Source organism: Engraulis encrasicolus, chromosome 1 (genome assembly GCF_034702125.1).
Source record: "Engraulis encrasicolus isolate BLACKSEA-1 chromosome 1, IST_EnEncr_1.0, whole genome shotgun sequence".
Lineage (NCBI taxonomy): Eukaryota > Metazoa > Chordata > Actinopteri > Clupeiformes > Engraulidae > Engraulis > Engraulis encrasicolus.
Window position 1 is genome coordinate 34,553,724 of NC_085857.1, and position 15,564 is coordinate 34,569,287.

A 15,564-nucleotide genomic window follows, 5' to 3' on the forward strand; every position below is an offset into this window, starting at 1 on the left:
CTGTCATCATCTTCACTGTCCTGTCTCATCGCATGTAAAAACTCTGCAAATGTAAACAGTGTGCGGTAGCTTCTTTGTCTCTATACGATGATGACCCAGTGGATCCACTTCTAAGCACCTGGCAAAAGGAGGTGTGCAAGAATCCTAAAAAATAGTCAAATAAAGGCTAAAAAGCCCAAAAACAAATCTAAAAACATGATTTAGTGACAACATGTACCACAATGTGACCCAACTGTAAGTCACAATACTCACAGAGAGAAGGTACATGTATGTGTGCAAGTGGCCAAACTGTATACTGGGGATGTGACGTAATTGCAATGCTTCACCATACGTACGTAGGTCCTGTACGCTCCCCTGGATCAATCTCAGCAGAGAATGTGGACTTGTGACTTGTGACTTGAACGCGAGTCAGAGATTGGTGAGTTGCAATGACAATATAGTCAATTTTCTGCACAATACCAGTAGGCCTATTATTTTTTGTTAACTGCGCGACCGGCAAAGAGGGACATGCATATCAATGTGGAGAGGTAATGAATTCATGACCAAAAGCAGTTGTCAAAATTGTGCATACAATACAGAACATGGTGACATGTTAAAGGAGCACCAAACAGGAGTAGGCACGTATTGCAACTATACACTATATACTTTTCATACTAAATAGTAGACACATATTTACTAGTATGACCAAATAATGGTATGTTTTGAAACTGTAAATGTAATTTCTGGAAATTCAAAAATGAAGATCCCCTTTTCATGTATGAAAAGTGCAGTTTTCCCAGTCATAATGAACACTTCGAATTTGGAGGTGGTGGCAAGTGTTCATGAAAAAGGAAACATTTGTGAATGGGCAACATGAATTCTGGAAATAAACTACAAAAAATAGGGCACCTTTAAGGACTTAAAAAATGAGACTTGGACTTGGATTTGGTAGCCTACAGTACACCTTGGACTTGGACTTGACTTAGTCTCAAATGTGTCTTAACTTATGACTTGACTTGGACTTGCTTGGAAGGACTGCATACTTATTTGTGACTTAAAAATTAGTGAGACAACACCGGACCAGAACAGATGTCATTCTTTTTTCTTTTTTTAAATTCAGGTGCACCACATGACTAACGTTTCGATGGTTAAACCATCTTCATCAGAGTCATGAGTCAGAGTCTTTGACGAAAACATGCAGTAGATGCACTTATTCAAGTTATTTATAGTACTTTATGCCTTGGTATTTGTATCATGCACATTTATATTTAGCACAAGAATGCTTATGTGTGGCCACAAAGACGAGACTACACATAACACCCAGAATTAAATAGTCTGCAGTCTCAAACAACCATGCTCCTTTTTAATTTAATACACACTCTCTGTCAATAGTCACTAATGGAATACGCAAGTGAAAAAATATACATTTCAGTACAAAAATTCAAAGGAACTTATATATATTCTTAAATTTAGTTGGTAGACTACAACCTAATTAATTACATGACTTAAATTCATGTTGTTGTTTTTTTAAACCACCTTTTTTCAGAAAAATATGACAACCACCCACATGCAGTGCTTCCTGGCAGGGGGATATTGCAGAATACATTAACAGTATCAGGCTGAACCAAATCAACCAAATGAAATGCAAAAACAAACACCAAACATATGCAGTCCCATGTAAACAAACCATGATGCCAACCCAATTGATGCAATTCAATCAATAGGCCTACATCTTTGTGGATACATTCCAGTTACATTCGAGAGGGTAAAAACCCAAAGGACAAGTTGATGAATTACCATATACTGTATATTCTGTGTCTTTTTTACTTCCATTCCCAAGATTGTAAGTCAGTATAAACCTTGGGTTTTTGTAAAGTGGTGAGTGTTGTACAAATTCGACACTGAGGTTCCACCAGCCAGTTGCTCGTGTGTGCCACTGTGTAGTTCAGTTTCCATTTGAAATATGACGCATAGCGTTCCCTGTCCTCGGCAACCTGCTTCAAGAATTGTCCAAGCTCCTCTACAGAACTGAAGTCGTCCACATGAATGAAGGAATCTTTTGGTATCATGGCCTCATAGTTCCGCCTAGATGGGCCTAAAACTACCGGCACAGCGCCTCCTTCGAGGGCATTTTTCCATAACTTCTCTGTGATGTAGTCTTGGAATTCAGAGTTCTCAAAGGCCAGGTAGAAGTAGCAGTGAGAGACGGTGGGTAACAGGTGTTCACTATCCAAGCGTCTGTTCACTGCCCCTCCATACACTTCCACTTGTATGACTTGTTTTAATCGATTGTATACCCGCGTTCGCCTATGATGGGCTGCATAATTGCTCACAATCCAACAAGCCAAATGAGACTTGTCTTTTGGAATGAAATCTTCAACTGACATCCCAGGTCCAACACTGTGTGGTGCCAACCAGCCATATGGGGTAAAAAAGTCTGCGTCACGTCGGTAAGACATAGTGTAGTTAAACTGCCCAGCAAAAGGCCTCAAATTGCCATTATTGGCAGGGCTTTCCATGGAGAACCACACCCACCTCTGCTTATGTGGACGAGGCAAATGGAAGGGTAACCTTTGTTGCCCGTTGATCAGCTCACGGTTGTGAAAGATAATAAAATCTGCCTGAGAGAACAACGACCGATCATCTGACAAGATACAGTTGGGTATGCCAAACCTGTCTTTGCACACATTTCCCCTTATGTTCTCTTTAAATCCAAAAGCCCAGTACCAAACCAGAACAGTCGTAGTGGTGACATTGACAGGAATGCTGGACTGTGTTGGTGTTGTAGGTCTCTGGAAAGTGTTCAACAGTGACGGCCACTGGACGAGCAGGCTTCCAAGAAGTGTGAGGGAGACGAGGAGAACTGCCAGGATCCATCGGAAAGAACAAAGGTCTGCCATATCGGATTTCCCACCGCATCAGCCCTTAAGCAAACAGAAGGCAAGCAAGCTCACAAGTTTTGAATATTTCAGTTAGCCTACATCGAGTTGCTATAACTCAAGCTACTATGTATGTAGGCCTACTACATTGATAAAAGCTCATTTAAAAAGTGTGTAATATTAAAAGTGAAAAAACCAAAGAAGCAAGAAAAAAACACACATAGGGGAAGCCCCTTATTTATTTACCTTCCATATTCAATTTCACAGACCGAACACACACATGCACGCGCACACACACACACACACACTCAGAAAGAGAGAGAGAGAGAGCAGTTTTTTCAACTAAGGGAATGAACAGCATCCTAGATCCTCTAAAGAAACTACATTATTACAAGTTACAGATTGCAGAATATGTTGGTTTTTTCCATTACAGATCTTTAAAACTCTCTATTTTTTTATCATGTATTGCTCACAACCTGTAGCCTCTACAAAATATGTACGTATGTTATTTTATGTGACGTATCTATGCTGCTTTATTGCCTTTACATAAATTAATTACAAATTAATATCAGATAGGCTAATACAATTTGTCAGTTCAGAATAATATTCGCAACAGACTCACCTGTTAATTCTGCATTTTCAGCCGGTTCCCTCTCTTTCATGTGATGGTAGTTTTGTCTCACAATAAGCGTCAATAATCAACCTAAGAATGTGAAGTTGTAATTTGGTACATAATCCATGGTATTTTTTTCTTCCTCGCCATAATATCCAGAAACAGCTGACACTGTCTGAAGTGTCTGTGACTGATGTATGCTGCTGCGTAAGATGAGGTCCGTTTAATAACACAGGACGTGTCACTGGGATGAGGAAGCGGCAGTGGCCGGCAGACGATGGGTACTCATCAACCTGCCAAACCTGTTTCACAGAGAGCGGTTGGGCCGATGCCTATGAGGCACCTCCTTGGTAGGCCTATGTCTAGGACATTTATACTTAGAGGACTATATAGGACTCACACAACTTGACAATGGGTACTCGTCAACCTGCCAAACCTGTTTCCCAGAGAGTGGGTGGGCCGATGCCTATGAGAGACCTTCCTGGTATAGGATATTTTTAAAAATGTTGACTTATACAACTGGACAACTGGTCAACTCACCACATCTGTTTCACACACAGAGAGAGAGAGAATGCCTTGGGAGGACCCTTTTTTGTAGGATATAATAGGTGCTGTAGCTGGTTATATTTACGGTAATTAAAACATCTGTGAAAGCAATGTTACATCTTTCTTTCATTCCAGGAAATGGAGCCTAATACTATAGTGACATCTCAGTTACCAGGAAACGTATCGAGAGGGAGCATAAGCAGAAGAGGCAAAGCCACCAGCTTGTCACCATCACAATGTATCACAAAACCCTTTAAAAAAATACACCAGGTACTATGTGCCCAAACAATGAACCACCATAACTCATTGGTCAACCTATAGTGTAAATCTATATGAACTGAGAGCTTTTTCCCATTTGTCCCATTATGTTTGAAACAACAAATGTATTCGATCCTAATGTCTGCTTATAAAGACTTAGTAAATAATTAACTAATGATGAACAACAAATGAATAAACGTTTTTATTATTAAATACATGTTAGCCTATTTATTAATGCTTTATAAACTATCCACAAATAATTGCAAACCTTTTAACTCATTCAGTGCCAGCCATTTTCAAATTCAGACCGGGGGGTTGCCAGGCTTCTTTCAACATTTGAATGTTTTTTCAAGAGCCATGAAAATTTGAATGCTTTGTCTATGTGAACAACAAACATACCAGATCAACGTGTTAGGTCCCACCCCCCATAAAAAAACACAATTGACTTGATACCAAGTCTTTGGCACTGTGCCATACATTCTGAAAAGACTCGTTTTCAAGTCCATGGCACTGAAAGAGCTACCAGAGTAGTTTTATTCATTTACAAACAATTACATTTCCAAGTCATTTACAAACGTTTTTTTTTCAATTATTTACTTAATGTTAATGCTTTATAAGCAGATATTATTATGAAGTGTTACCTGTAGGATTCAAGGATTCAATAATTTATTGTCATTGTCAAAAGGCAACGAAATTGTGTTTGGGGTACAATACTTAGTAGTAGCAGGTTTCCAAGTAAAGTGCAAAACGAGGTAAAAGTGACACCAGTGCTTGACCCCCCCAGCCCCCCCATCCCACTTAAAGTGCAGCAGAGATTAAGTGCATAATACGACACACACACCCCCCCCTCTCTCAAACATGCACGCGCGTACGCGTACACACACACACACACACACACACACACACACACACACACACACACACACACACACACACACACACACAGAATGTCCAAAGGATGGATGGATAACATTTAAGACAGTAATGTTCCTCAGCAGTCCTGCAAATTCAAAAGTCTAATGGCCTGGTGGTAAACGCTCTTGGCCAGTCTTTCAGTGCGGCTCTGAAGGGACCTGTACCTTCTACCTGAGGGTAGCTGTTGGAACAGATGGTAGGCAGGATGGTGGCTGTCACGCAGGATGTTATGCACTCTCCGTAGACAGCGTGTGGTGTAGATGGTACTAATCTCCGGGAGAGGCATTCCAGTGATTTTCCCTGCTGTTGTCACCACACGCTGGAGTGCCTGCTGATCTGCTTTGGAGGAGCTGGAGAACCACACTAGGAACCCATAGGTCAGAACACTGCTGATGGCACAGTTGTAAAAGTTCACCAGCAGTGGTCTGGGGATGTGGTAGCTCCTCAGCTTCCTCAGGTAGAAAAGGCGCTGCTGGGCCTTCCCAACAGCAGAGGCGATGTGGGTGCCCCAAGACAGGTCCTCCGCCAGGGTCACTCCCAGGAATTTAAAAGTCCTGACTCTCTCCACCACCTCTGACCCGATGGAGAGGGGTTTGTGATGCTTCGGCTGTTTCTTTCTAAAGTCCACAATCATTTCCTTGGTCTTTTTGGTGTTAAGAGCAAGGTTGTTGCTGTCACACCATGAGGCCAGATGTTGCACCTCTGCCCTGTACTCCCCCTCGTCGCTGTTGGTGATGTTGTACAAAAGACTCCATCTCGGGTGGAGTCGTGTATCTCACTAAGATGAACAAAAAAGGTCATACGATGCCATGTCCATGCCCAAAAGGAAGTGAGATTGTCCTTCACCATACATCCAATGTGCTTCATATTTTTTGTACATGAGCTCAAGCCATTGATGATGAAGAATTACGGAGCGTTTTTTTCATGTGGCACAACATAATTATGACTTATGCATTTACTTTCCCTTTTTAGTGCATGTTGCATGAAAGTAAGTTGTGTGTATCTGGCTTAGACAAACAAAAAATGATGATGGGGCGCTGGCAGTATGCTCCGGCCCTGAAACGTAGGTGCGAGGGCCCGACATCGCCGCTTGCGGCTTTAATTATGAAGTGTTACCTGTACATTAGGTTCAGAGTTAAGATTACATCATGATAGATGTTGATTCACCAAAAAGACACCGTTATTTTTTTTGTTTTTGTTTAAATGTTAGCACAAACAAGAGGGTTGATAAATGGCTAAACAGTAGAAAATGTTACAATGTTTTAACTCTAACACCCTTGACACTATGAACACTGCAAGACCGGCTGATTTATCTCGGATTACGTACTGGCCAATCCCCGATCAAATTACTGTCTCGGGGTGTTTTGGTGGGTGTGATATAATTTTACACCTTTTGTAGTTGGAGAGTGCTGAAAACAAACACACACACACAGACAGACACACACACACACACACACACACACACACACACACACACACACACACACACACACACACACACACACACACACACACACACACACACACACACACACACACACTGTTTTCATCCTAAACATTAAAAAAATGATTTGAAACAAACACCATCAGATCGGAAGCACTTCACTCTGTGCAACATTTATTTTTAAAAAATAGAACAGGAAATCGGATTACAGTGGATGACCTTTTTGGACAGGCAGTAAAATTGTCACAGGCAGTGTTGCCAGATTGGGCTTGGGATGGCCGTCTGCGGGTAAAAGCGGGAAAAATCGGCCATTTGGCGTTTTTTTCTGCAGTTTTATGCCCATAGAAATCAATGCAATTTGTTGAAATTGGGCGGAATGTATTGCTTCTTGGCAGTTTTTGAGAACCTTTTTGGCAGGATTTGATCCGACACATCTGGCAACACAGGTCACAGGCTCTGTTGAGGGCCATAAGGAAAGTCCCACGGTGAAATCAAGTCCTATTGTCACTGTGATACATCACACCACAACACACAGTGTTCACACAAGTGAAATTTGATTTAAATGTCAACCATCAAGGAAGCAGTGCGAGGGCACAGTACCATGCTCTGGATATCTGAGGCCCTATTCATGCAAACGCGGATACATATGAAAACATTTAGTAATGCATACATTCACGTCTCCCGTGCACACTAATACGACGGATTCGAACACAGAAAACTTTTTGAAACTCTCAAAACACCTGAAAACAATATCGTTTTTTTTTTTTTTTTTTAAATCCAGTGTGGACGCAGTTCGTTTCAACTACAGATACATGTATTTATATTTATCTGGCCTCATGGCCTGGCTCTCCACCATCAGAATTCAGAGGATAAAACTAGAGAGCAGAGGCGGACTTTCCATTAGACAAACCTAGGCAATTGCCTAGGGCCCCAACCAAATCTGTCTTCCATAGGGGCCCCCAACTGCTACACCAGTCGTGGTAAACTCACAAAACGTAGGCATGATCTTAATTTGTCACTTCTGTAAATTAATCGAAGATATATACGCGACAAAACACTAAAATAGCACGAAAAACACAGACTGTTATGTTTATATAATGACTTTTGAGGGCCACATGCTCACATTTCGCCTTGGGCCCCAAATGGCTAGATCCACCCCTGCTAGAGAGAAATCGGTAACAATTTACTTGACGTATTCCTGCATAACACATTCATAGCAGCTGTTGTAAATTCAGTACGAAGCATTCATAATTGTTTCATGACCCACTCATACCAAACCTTTCATGAACCTTGGGGACGGAAGGACAGCTATTGTCAAAATAAACGTTAAACAAAGCAGCACAAAAATAGCAATGCTGTTTTGCAAATTGTTTAACTTTTATTTCGTAGTAGGAAATGGATCGCACAAGAAAGAAGAAAAATTGAGTGCGATCCATTTCCTACTACTAGATTACTTCAGAGACGCACCAACAAGACGGAAGAGCGCGGTGTGTGGAAGATAACCTTAACTTTTATTTCGACAAGTTGCTGTCCATTTGTCTTCCATGTATATAGAAAGGTTTGGTATGAATATCTTAAGAAACGGTCATGAACCTTTCATGCAAAGTGTATAACAGCTGCTATGAATGTGTTATGCAGGGACACGTCAAGTAAAGTGTACCCGAGAAATCTATTAATCAGTTGTCCATAAATGTTTGCATGCGTCTGTGGGCAGCTGAGTTACTGTGTGTTTGTATACATGTACAGTATACTGCAGATCAGTGCTTGAAGTGGGGGGGAAATCAGGGGAACTCAGTTCCTCCACCTCTTAATTTTCATCATCAGAGTTCCTGCTCTAATCTTTTCTGTGGCTTGTCCGGCATGAGGCACAGCATTAAGCCAGACACCTAATTGATTAAAATGCATGAAATTGCATCTAAGAAACACAACTTTTCTTGGGGGACCCCCAAATCCCCGCCCCCCCTCCTAAAAAGACGTCCTCCTTTTTTCTGTCTTTGCACTCTATTTGGTACTGATGGGATTGTCGGAAAATCAGGGTTCCTGCACTTCTTTTTGGATGGTATTTCGGACCATCAGGGTTCCTGCACCTCTTTTTTCCACTTCAAGTACTGCTGTAGATTATAGGTGAGCATTTCTGTATGTGTCTGTTTGTGAAAGGGGAAGATACTCCCGTCTGTGTTTGTGTGTGCGTGCGTGCTTGCATCAAACAGAGAGCAAACCAGCAACCGTCATGCTACACATTCTGATCTCAGTGCCCATGACTGCCACGTTCAGGTCTCTTTGGAAGGGTGAAAAATATATTTACTGGGGTGCCATTCGCATATTTCGGCCCCTGAATGTTTCTATTCACATAGAAAAGGACATTTTTTTTCCCTCTTGCCAGTCAACATAGGCCTACAGCAGGCTAAGGGAGCACACACACAGCACAATTAAAATATACAATGGAATAGGTCAAACCACAGCTTTTGTGGGATTAGAAGAACAGCTGTTAACAGACCAGTATCATAAACACTAGAGATTGTGACAGAAACACAGTACATCATGATTCAGATTATGTGACTGTACTGTGCTGTAGTCAGTTGCATGTCATCACATTGCATGTTTTTGCGTTTGAAGTGTTGAACTTCTATTTTTTCTCCGGATGAGCAGCTTTAAAGAGTTTTAAAAAGTCCTTTGTGGACAGTGCAGAAGTGTTGGACTTCCTTTTTTTAAACAATTTTAAAAAGTCCTTTGTGGACATGTCATTATAATAAAGGCTTTTATTTAATTATATTTTTGAAGTTCCTTGGTGATGAAAAGTTATTTTTCTTTTCAGCTATTCAGCTTTTCAACTATCTTTGGGAAAACAATTACCTTGAACCAAAGAGCGCCCGCCAGAACATTTTTAGGGGCCAAGCAGCGAAGCTGGCGAAGGCCCCTAATGTATTAGCTGGTATTCTTATTATTATGTCACCTCTTTCCTCTCCTTAGCAAGTCTATGGCAGCCCATAGAACCGTACATAGGAAAATGCTGTAAATCACATTCGGGCGTGGCTCAGCATTACCCACAGCAATTTATAGGTCCCCAGCCCCAACGCTCTAGCACCACCAGCAGGTCAAAGTTGCAGGTACATTTCTGCTTGTAACTTTTGAACCGCTGGGCCAATTTTCATAAACTTGGAATCCTTGGGCCAAGACGTCATTTTCCGCCCGGATAGTTTTCCCGTCATTTTGAATTTTGTGAAATTCAATTAAAATGCTACTACTCCTTTTTGACCAAATTGCCCAAAACTCGGTATATAGTATCTCTGAATTTTATATGGGGTCTCAAGGAATATTGGATAGCTTTTATCTTTTAGCCGTGACAGCCGATCAAAATTATCGTAAAAGTGGCGAAACAGGAAGTGAGGTGATATCTCAGCAACCGTTTGTCACATATAGCCAAGAGTTTTTACACACATAGTAGTCCATCCCCTTGCCCTCCCATAACAAAAATCAGATCCCCAGCTCTAGCTCTGTAGCGCCACCAACAGGTCAAGATTTTAGCTAAATTTTTGCTTGTAGCTTTTAAACCATTTGCTCGATGTAAAGTATATTACTATCACCGGAATCCTTGGGCCAAGCCAAATCCAACGCACTATATGACGTCATGTCAATGCAGAAGAGAAATTCGCCATTTTGAATTTTGTAAAATTCAATAAAATGCTACTTGTCCCACAATTTTTGTCAAAATGACCCGCAAAATGACCTGCAAAAAGAATTTTTGATACCTCTTATTGTTTGGCAATGACAGCCAATCAAAATTGTCTTAAAAGTGGCGAAACAGGAAGTGAGGTCATATCTCAGCAACCATTTGTCAGATTCTTTTAGGATTTTTTACACACGTTCTAGTCCATCCAATAACCTCCCACAAAAAAATCCAGATCCCCAGCTCAAACTCTCTAGCGCCACCAACAGGTCAAAATTCTAGCTATATTTTTGCCTGTAGCTTTTCAACTATACGCCGGATTTTATAAAATATTACTATCACTAGAATCCTAGGGCCAAGCCGAATCCAACACACTATATGAAGTCGGGACCCACTAGTTTGACGCCCTTTCGGTACTTACGTGGTACGTCACATGGTAATCAAACATTTCAAACAAGCGATTTAGGGTTAGGGTTAGGTTTAGGTTTAGGGTTAGGCTAGAGATCCATTATAGCATTACGTTATCGCAGATCGACGTACTGGATGCCCCAGTGTCGACGCACTGCTACTACAGCTCGCGTGGCCCGGGAATTATATGCAGGAAGTATATCAATCTACATTTCTAGCCGTTTTTATCGATATAGCAAACCAACTGCCCCTAAATTACAGTTGAAAATGCTCTTGCCGAACTCGGCACATGTGTTTTTTTCACTCACAGCTTGGCCTCGTGTTGTTATGCTTATGGTCGAAATCGAACATAATCATTTGAACCCAGGCGTCATAAGCACATGCAACATAAATGCTTGTAGTCTATATTTTGTACATCCAAAAGTTTGATAGATGTCAAAAATCTACTTTTACGGAGGGAAATGCACCTTCGTGATGACCACAGGTATCATGGGACATCTTCATGTGCTCAACAGTCATTGGGTAACGCAGTCCGTCAGCCGCTGCTAATTTTGCATAACTTTCGGGAGAGCTCAACTTTTGACGTGCCACCGGACCCACGCTCGCCGTGCCGGAATCCCAACATGCTTTGCGAGTCCAGTAACGACGATCCGCCGCATTTCATTGAAAATTAATTGAATGCGTTGGTACGGCTTGCGTCAAACTGACAAATGGATGGGCACCGCTAGGGTTAAGGTTAGGGTTAGGGTTAGGTTTAGGTTTAAGGTTAAGGTTAGGGTTAGGAGTCATATGACGTAAGACGTAAGTACCGAAAGGGCGTCGAATTAGTGAGTCCCATATGAAGTCATGTCAACTGGAAGACAAATTCCGCCATTTTGAATTTTGTGAAATTCAATAAAAATGCTTATTTTATTATCCTACAAATGTTGTCAGATTTTCACAAGACTTGGTAGAGATTATCTCTGGACTACTCTGCAAAGACACTTTAAAGGAATTTTTTACACCTTTTACCGTTTGGCCATGACAGCCAATCAAACGCGTCTGAAAGCTGCATAACATGAAGTGAGCTCATATCTGAGCAGCCCTTTAACATATGCAAACTAAACTTGGCACACGTGATCACCACCCCCTCCAAGGAATACACACCAAAATTGGCGAGATTTGGTCCTAAGGTAGCGCTGCAATTAGCAAAAAATTGCTATGTGATGTTTATGCCAGAAAAAAAACTGGCATTTGACACGTTATTACATTACATTAGCACCTGTTTTTCACCTATGGGATGTTTAAGTTAGCCCATGTTTCTCTGTAGGAAAATACTCAAATTTAGCACTCCCCTTGGGTCCCCACCCAACCCTCTAGTGCAGGGGTGTCAAACTCATTTTGGTCCGGGGGCCGCATACAACCCATGTGGACCTCAAGCGGGCCGCATTAGTAACATCATCGCAACAAAAAAAAAAACGTAAAGCAGAGGATTAGTGTTCAGTACTATCATGTTTTAAGTGTGTTCAATATGTAGAAAGCAATGCAATACTGATAATCCTATGCAAAATTTCCTTGACTTCATTCATTCATTGCCAACCGTCAATTAATTAAACATGGAACAGTTCATTATGGCAGGGGGTCTGGGGTTTTCCCCCCAGAAAATTTTGTATTTCTTATATGTAATTTCCTGCATTTTCACGCATTCTAACATCCCGTTTCCAGTTTGAGCTTAATAGGAACCAATACAAATCCAATTACATTTATTATTTAATTACAACCAATACCAATACAATACGAATAAGAAGTATTAACATTTTATCTCTATATATGAGGTCTATAATATATGAGCTTTCTCAAATGCCTGTTACAGTACAAATTCACCATTTATAATCAGTGTTGGGAATAACAGCGTTTAAATAAACGGCGTTACTAACGCCGTTACTTTTTTCAGTAACGGATAATCTAACTAATTATTGTTACTGTCAGTATAACGCCGTTACAATTTCATACACTCCGTTACTTCACGTTACTTCACGTTACTGTTTGGGTAGCCTATGCGTCGTCACCGTGCGTTCTATTACCAAAACCTCTCCATACGGTCATATGGCCACGTTCGCCTCTGCCATCCACCCAGTAGAAGTCAGAAAGAGGGACAGAATGAGTGTGTGTGTGCTGCTTGGTGAACAGTGTTTGTCTGATCCCAGGATTACAGTATTGCGTTTGCGTCCGGATAGGTGGCTACCCGCATCACTGGGGGCTGAATGGAGGGAGCGCAAGCTAACATTACCAGAACCACTTCTCTCACCCCTAATTCCTCCACCAATAGGCCTACCTGTATGGGCACTACGACTGCATTCGCCACTACCGCCGACTCACTTGACATCGGATAAAGTCATCGAATGAGTTTCAATGTGTGTGTGTGCTTAGAGAACATCCTTGCTTCGCATGTCGGCATCACTGCCTTCGAAAGTTTCGCCGCGGTAAACAAAGAGTGCTCGTCCGATCATTATCCTCCTCGTGAGATAAAAACTGTCCTTCAGAGTCAGAATAGGCAAATAACATGCTCGGAACTTCATCATGATTCAACTTCTCACTAACCACGATGAAATAGCTCGTTTATAGTTCGCTGATAACAACACAAACTCAACTCGCACGCTTCGAGACAAAGACGCAAAGTGGCTACTTCCGCATTTTGTGGTCGCCTCACAGGTCGCGTCTTTTACTTCTTCACGACTCTGTGAACTACAAAATGACGTAATCGTAGTCTCTTTTGAAAAGGTAGCATTTAGTAATAATTAAAATGTAAATACTACATTTAGTAGTAATTTAAAGTTGGATTTAACATGCACATTTTCAGTTGAATTTAAATGAGCCTATTAAAATGTATTATTTTCTTTTATATAAAAAATATATAAATATATTTTGTCCATCCAGTGGCTTTGGTTTATTATGTTGGTTTATGAAACATGGTCGAGGGGCGAGTAACGCAATAGTTACTTTTACTGGTAACTAGTTACTTTGATACCGGAGTAACTCAGGAAGTAACTCAGTTACTTTTTTGGAGAAGTAACTAGTAACTAGTAACTAGTTACTTTTTCAAAGTAACTTGCCCAACACTGTTTATAATAGAGGTGTGATGTGCACTTTACTACATAGGCTAATATATACAGTGTAAGGAGGGACCATTGGGTTAATGTCATGCAGGTCTCAATTTTTTTTTTTTTTTTTTTTTTTTTACATCCGGGCCGGATGGAACCTTCTGGCGGTATGTTTGACACCCCTGCTCTAGTGCCAACAGCAGATTTCTGCCTGTAACTTTTGAACTGCATGCCAAATATTAAACATCTTGATATCTTTGGAATCCTTGGGCCAAGGCGTAATCAACGCACCCTATGATGTAATGTCCACCCAAATAGGATTTCTGCTATTTTGAATTTTGTGAAAATCAATAAAATGCTTCTCCTCCCTCAATTTTATGGGATTTTTTCATGTCGGTACACATCATCTTTAGAACAAGCGTAGTAAAAATTATCCTTTGGATCCTGCGCTGACCTTTTTCATTTGGCCAAGACAGCCAATCAAAAACATCCTAAAAGTTGCCGAACAGGAATGCACTCTCTGCAGAGGATGTGAACCACATCAAATGAATTCCCTTCAATTAGGTGGTGATTGTGAAATGTTGACATTGGATGAGTATCATCTTCTCTGGATCTGAATATGCCCATATACCACATTGTTAAATGTCAGGTCTGATATTTTCTCTGCAGAGGAATGTATTATTGGAAATATGTCATTGCAAAACCAGTTCTTATTAGTATGCAAACGCTATTAATGCACTCTCTGCAGAGGATGTGAACCACATCAAATGAATGCCCTCTAATTAGGCGGTGATTGTGAAATGTTGACAATGGATGAGTGTTGTCTTATCTCTTAGTTCTCATGAATTCACCTGTTCCAGTAGAGCAGCTTTCTACACTCTTCCCTCTCAGCACAGGGCACATGTGGTAGGCCTACACCAGAGTCACGTAACTGAGTTTCACCCTCATGAACTGCATATGAATTATTATGTGAACATAGATTCTGAAATTAGGTATACTGAATACTGAAGCTTTATATCACCTCAGTTGACAAACAATGATGCTAATGATGATGCTGACAGAGTTCCCCATTCCAGTGTGAACTGCACAACAAATATCTGTATCCATGGTTACACCCCGCCATTCCGACGCACTGCCATTCCGACATTGATGTCATATTGTCGTAGTGGCGATGCGTTTGATTTTTATCAAAGGCACTGCCATGCCGACACATATTTAAGCAGATTCGGATGAATAGCCTTCAGGGTACTTTTAAGTGTTACACTATTCCAGCACAGCATATTGCAGTGGTGCATTATTGCAGTGGTGCACTTCATAAAAAAAGTTTTGTCAGCATTGTCAAAGTGCGTTCATTGTTATTAAAATAATAATCAGCACATATGCACCAAACATGCACAGAACACAACATCTACAGCCTAGGCATAGTATACCTACCTGTAAATGCAAGTGGTAAACGTGCTACACATGGACATGCGCCGCGCTTACACCGAGCTCCTGTGTGCAAGGCATGATCTGTTTACATGTATTCGGACTGATACCGGACACGTTCAGTGGACGTTAAGTGGACGTCCGCGCTGTCGGTGTGTATACACCGTTATAGTTTCAGTTTGCTGGCAAGTGCAGGACGATAGGAACATTAATTTAATACAATTATACATCCATGTTTCAAGGGTCTTACTAAATGGTATCTCGTATGTCCCAGAAGAAGAAAGTGTTTGTGATGTTTGATGATCGGATCTGAATACAGGTATGCCCATATATCACATTGTTACATG

At 41.1% G+C, this 15,564-nt stretch overlaps 1 protein-coding gene across 1 annotated transcript; it reads right to left on the reverse strand.

The window, feature by feature from the left end:
• Positions 1-1,802: 1,802 nt before the first annotated feature.
• On the reverse strand, positions 1,803-3,595 carry LOC134457129 (alpha-(1,3)-fucosyltransferase 7-like). Its single transcript, XM_063208946.1, has 2 exons — positions 3,481-3,595; positions 1,803-2,903 (listed from the first exon to the last, which is right to left on the reverse strand). Exon 2 carries the CDS (start codon positions 2,877-2,879, stop codon positions 1,803-1,805), a length of 1,077 nt encoding a protein of 358 aa, XP_063065016.1. The 5' UTR covers positions 2,880-2,903; positions 3,481-3,595.
• Between the last annotated feature and the right edge of the window lie 11,969 nt (positions 3,596-15,564).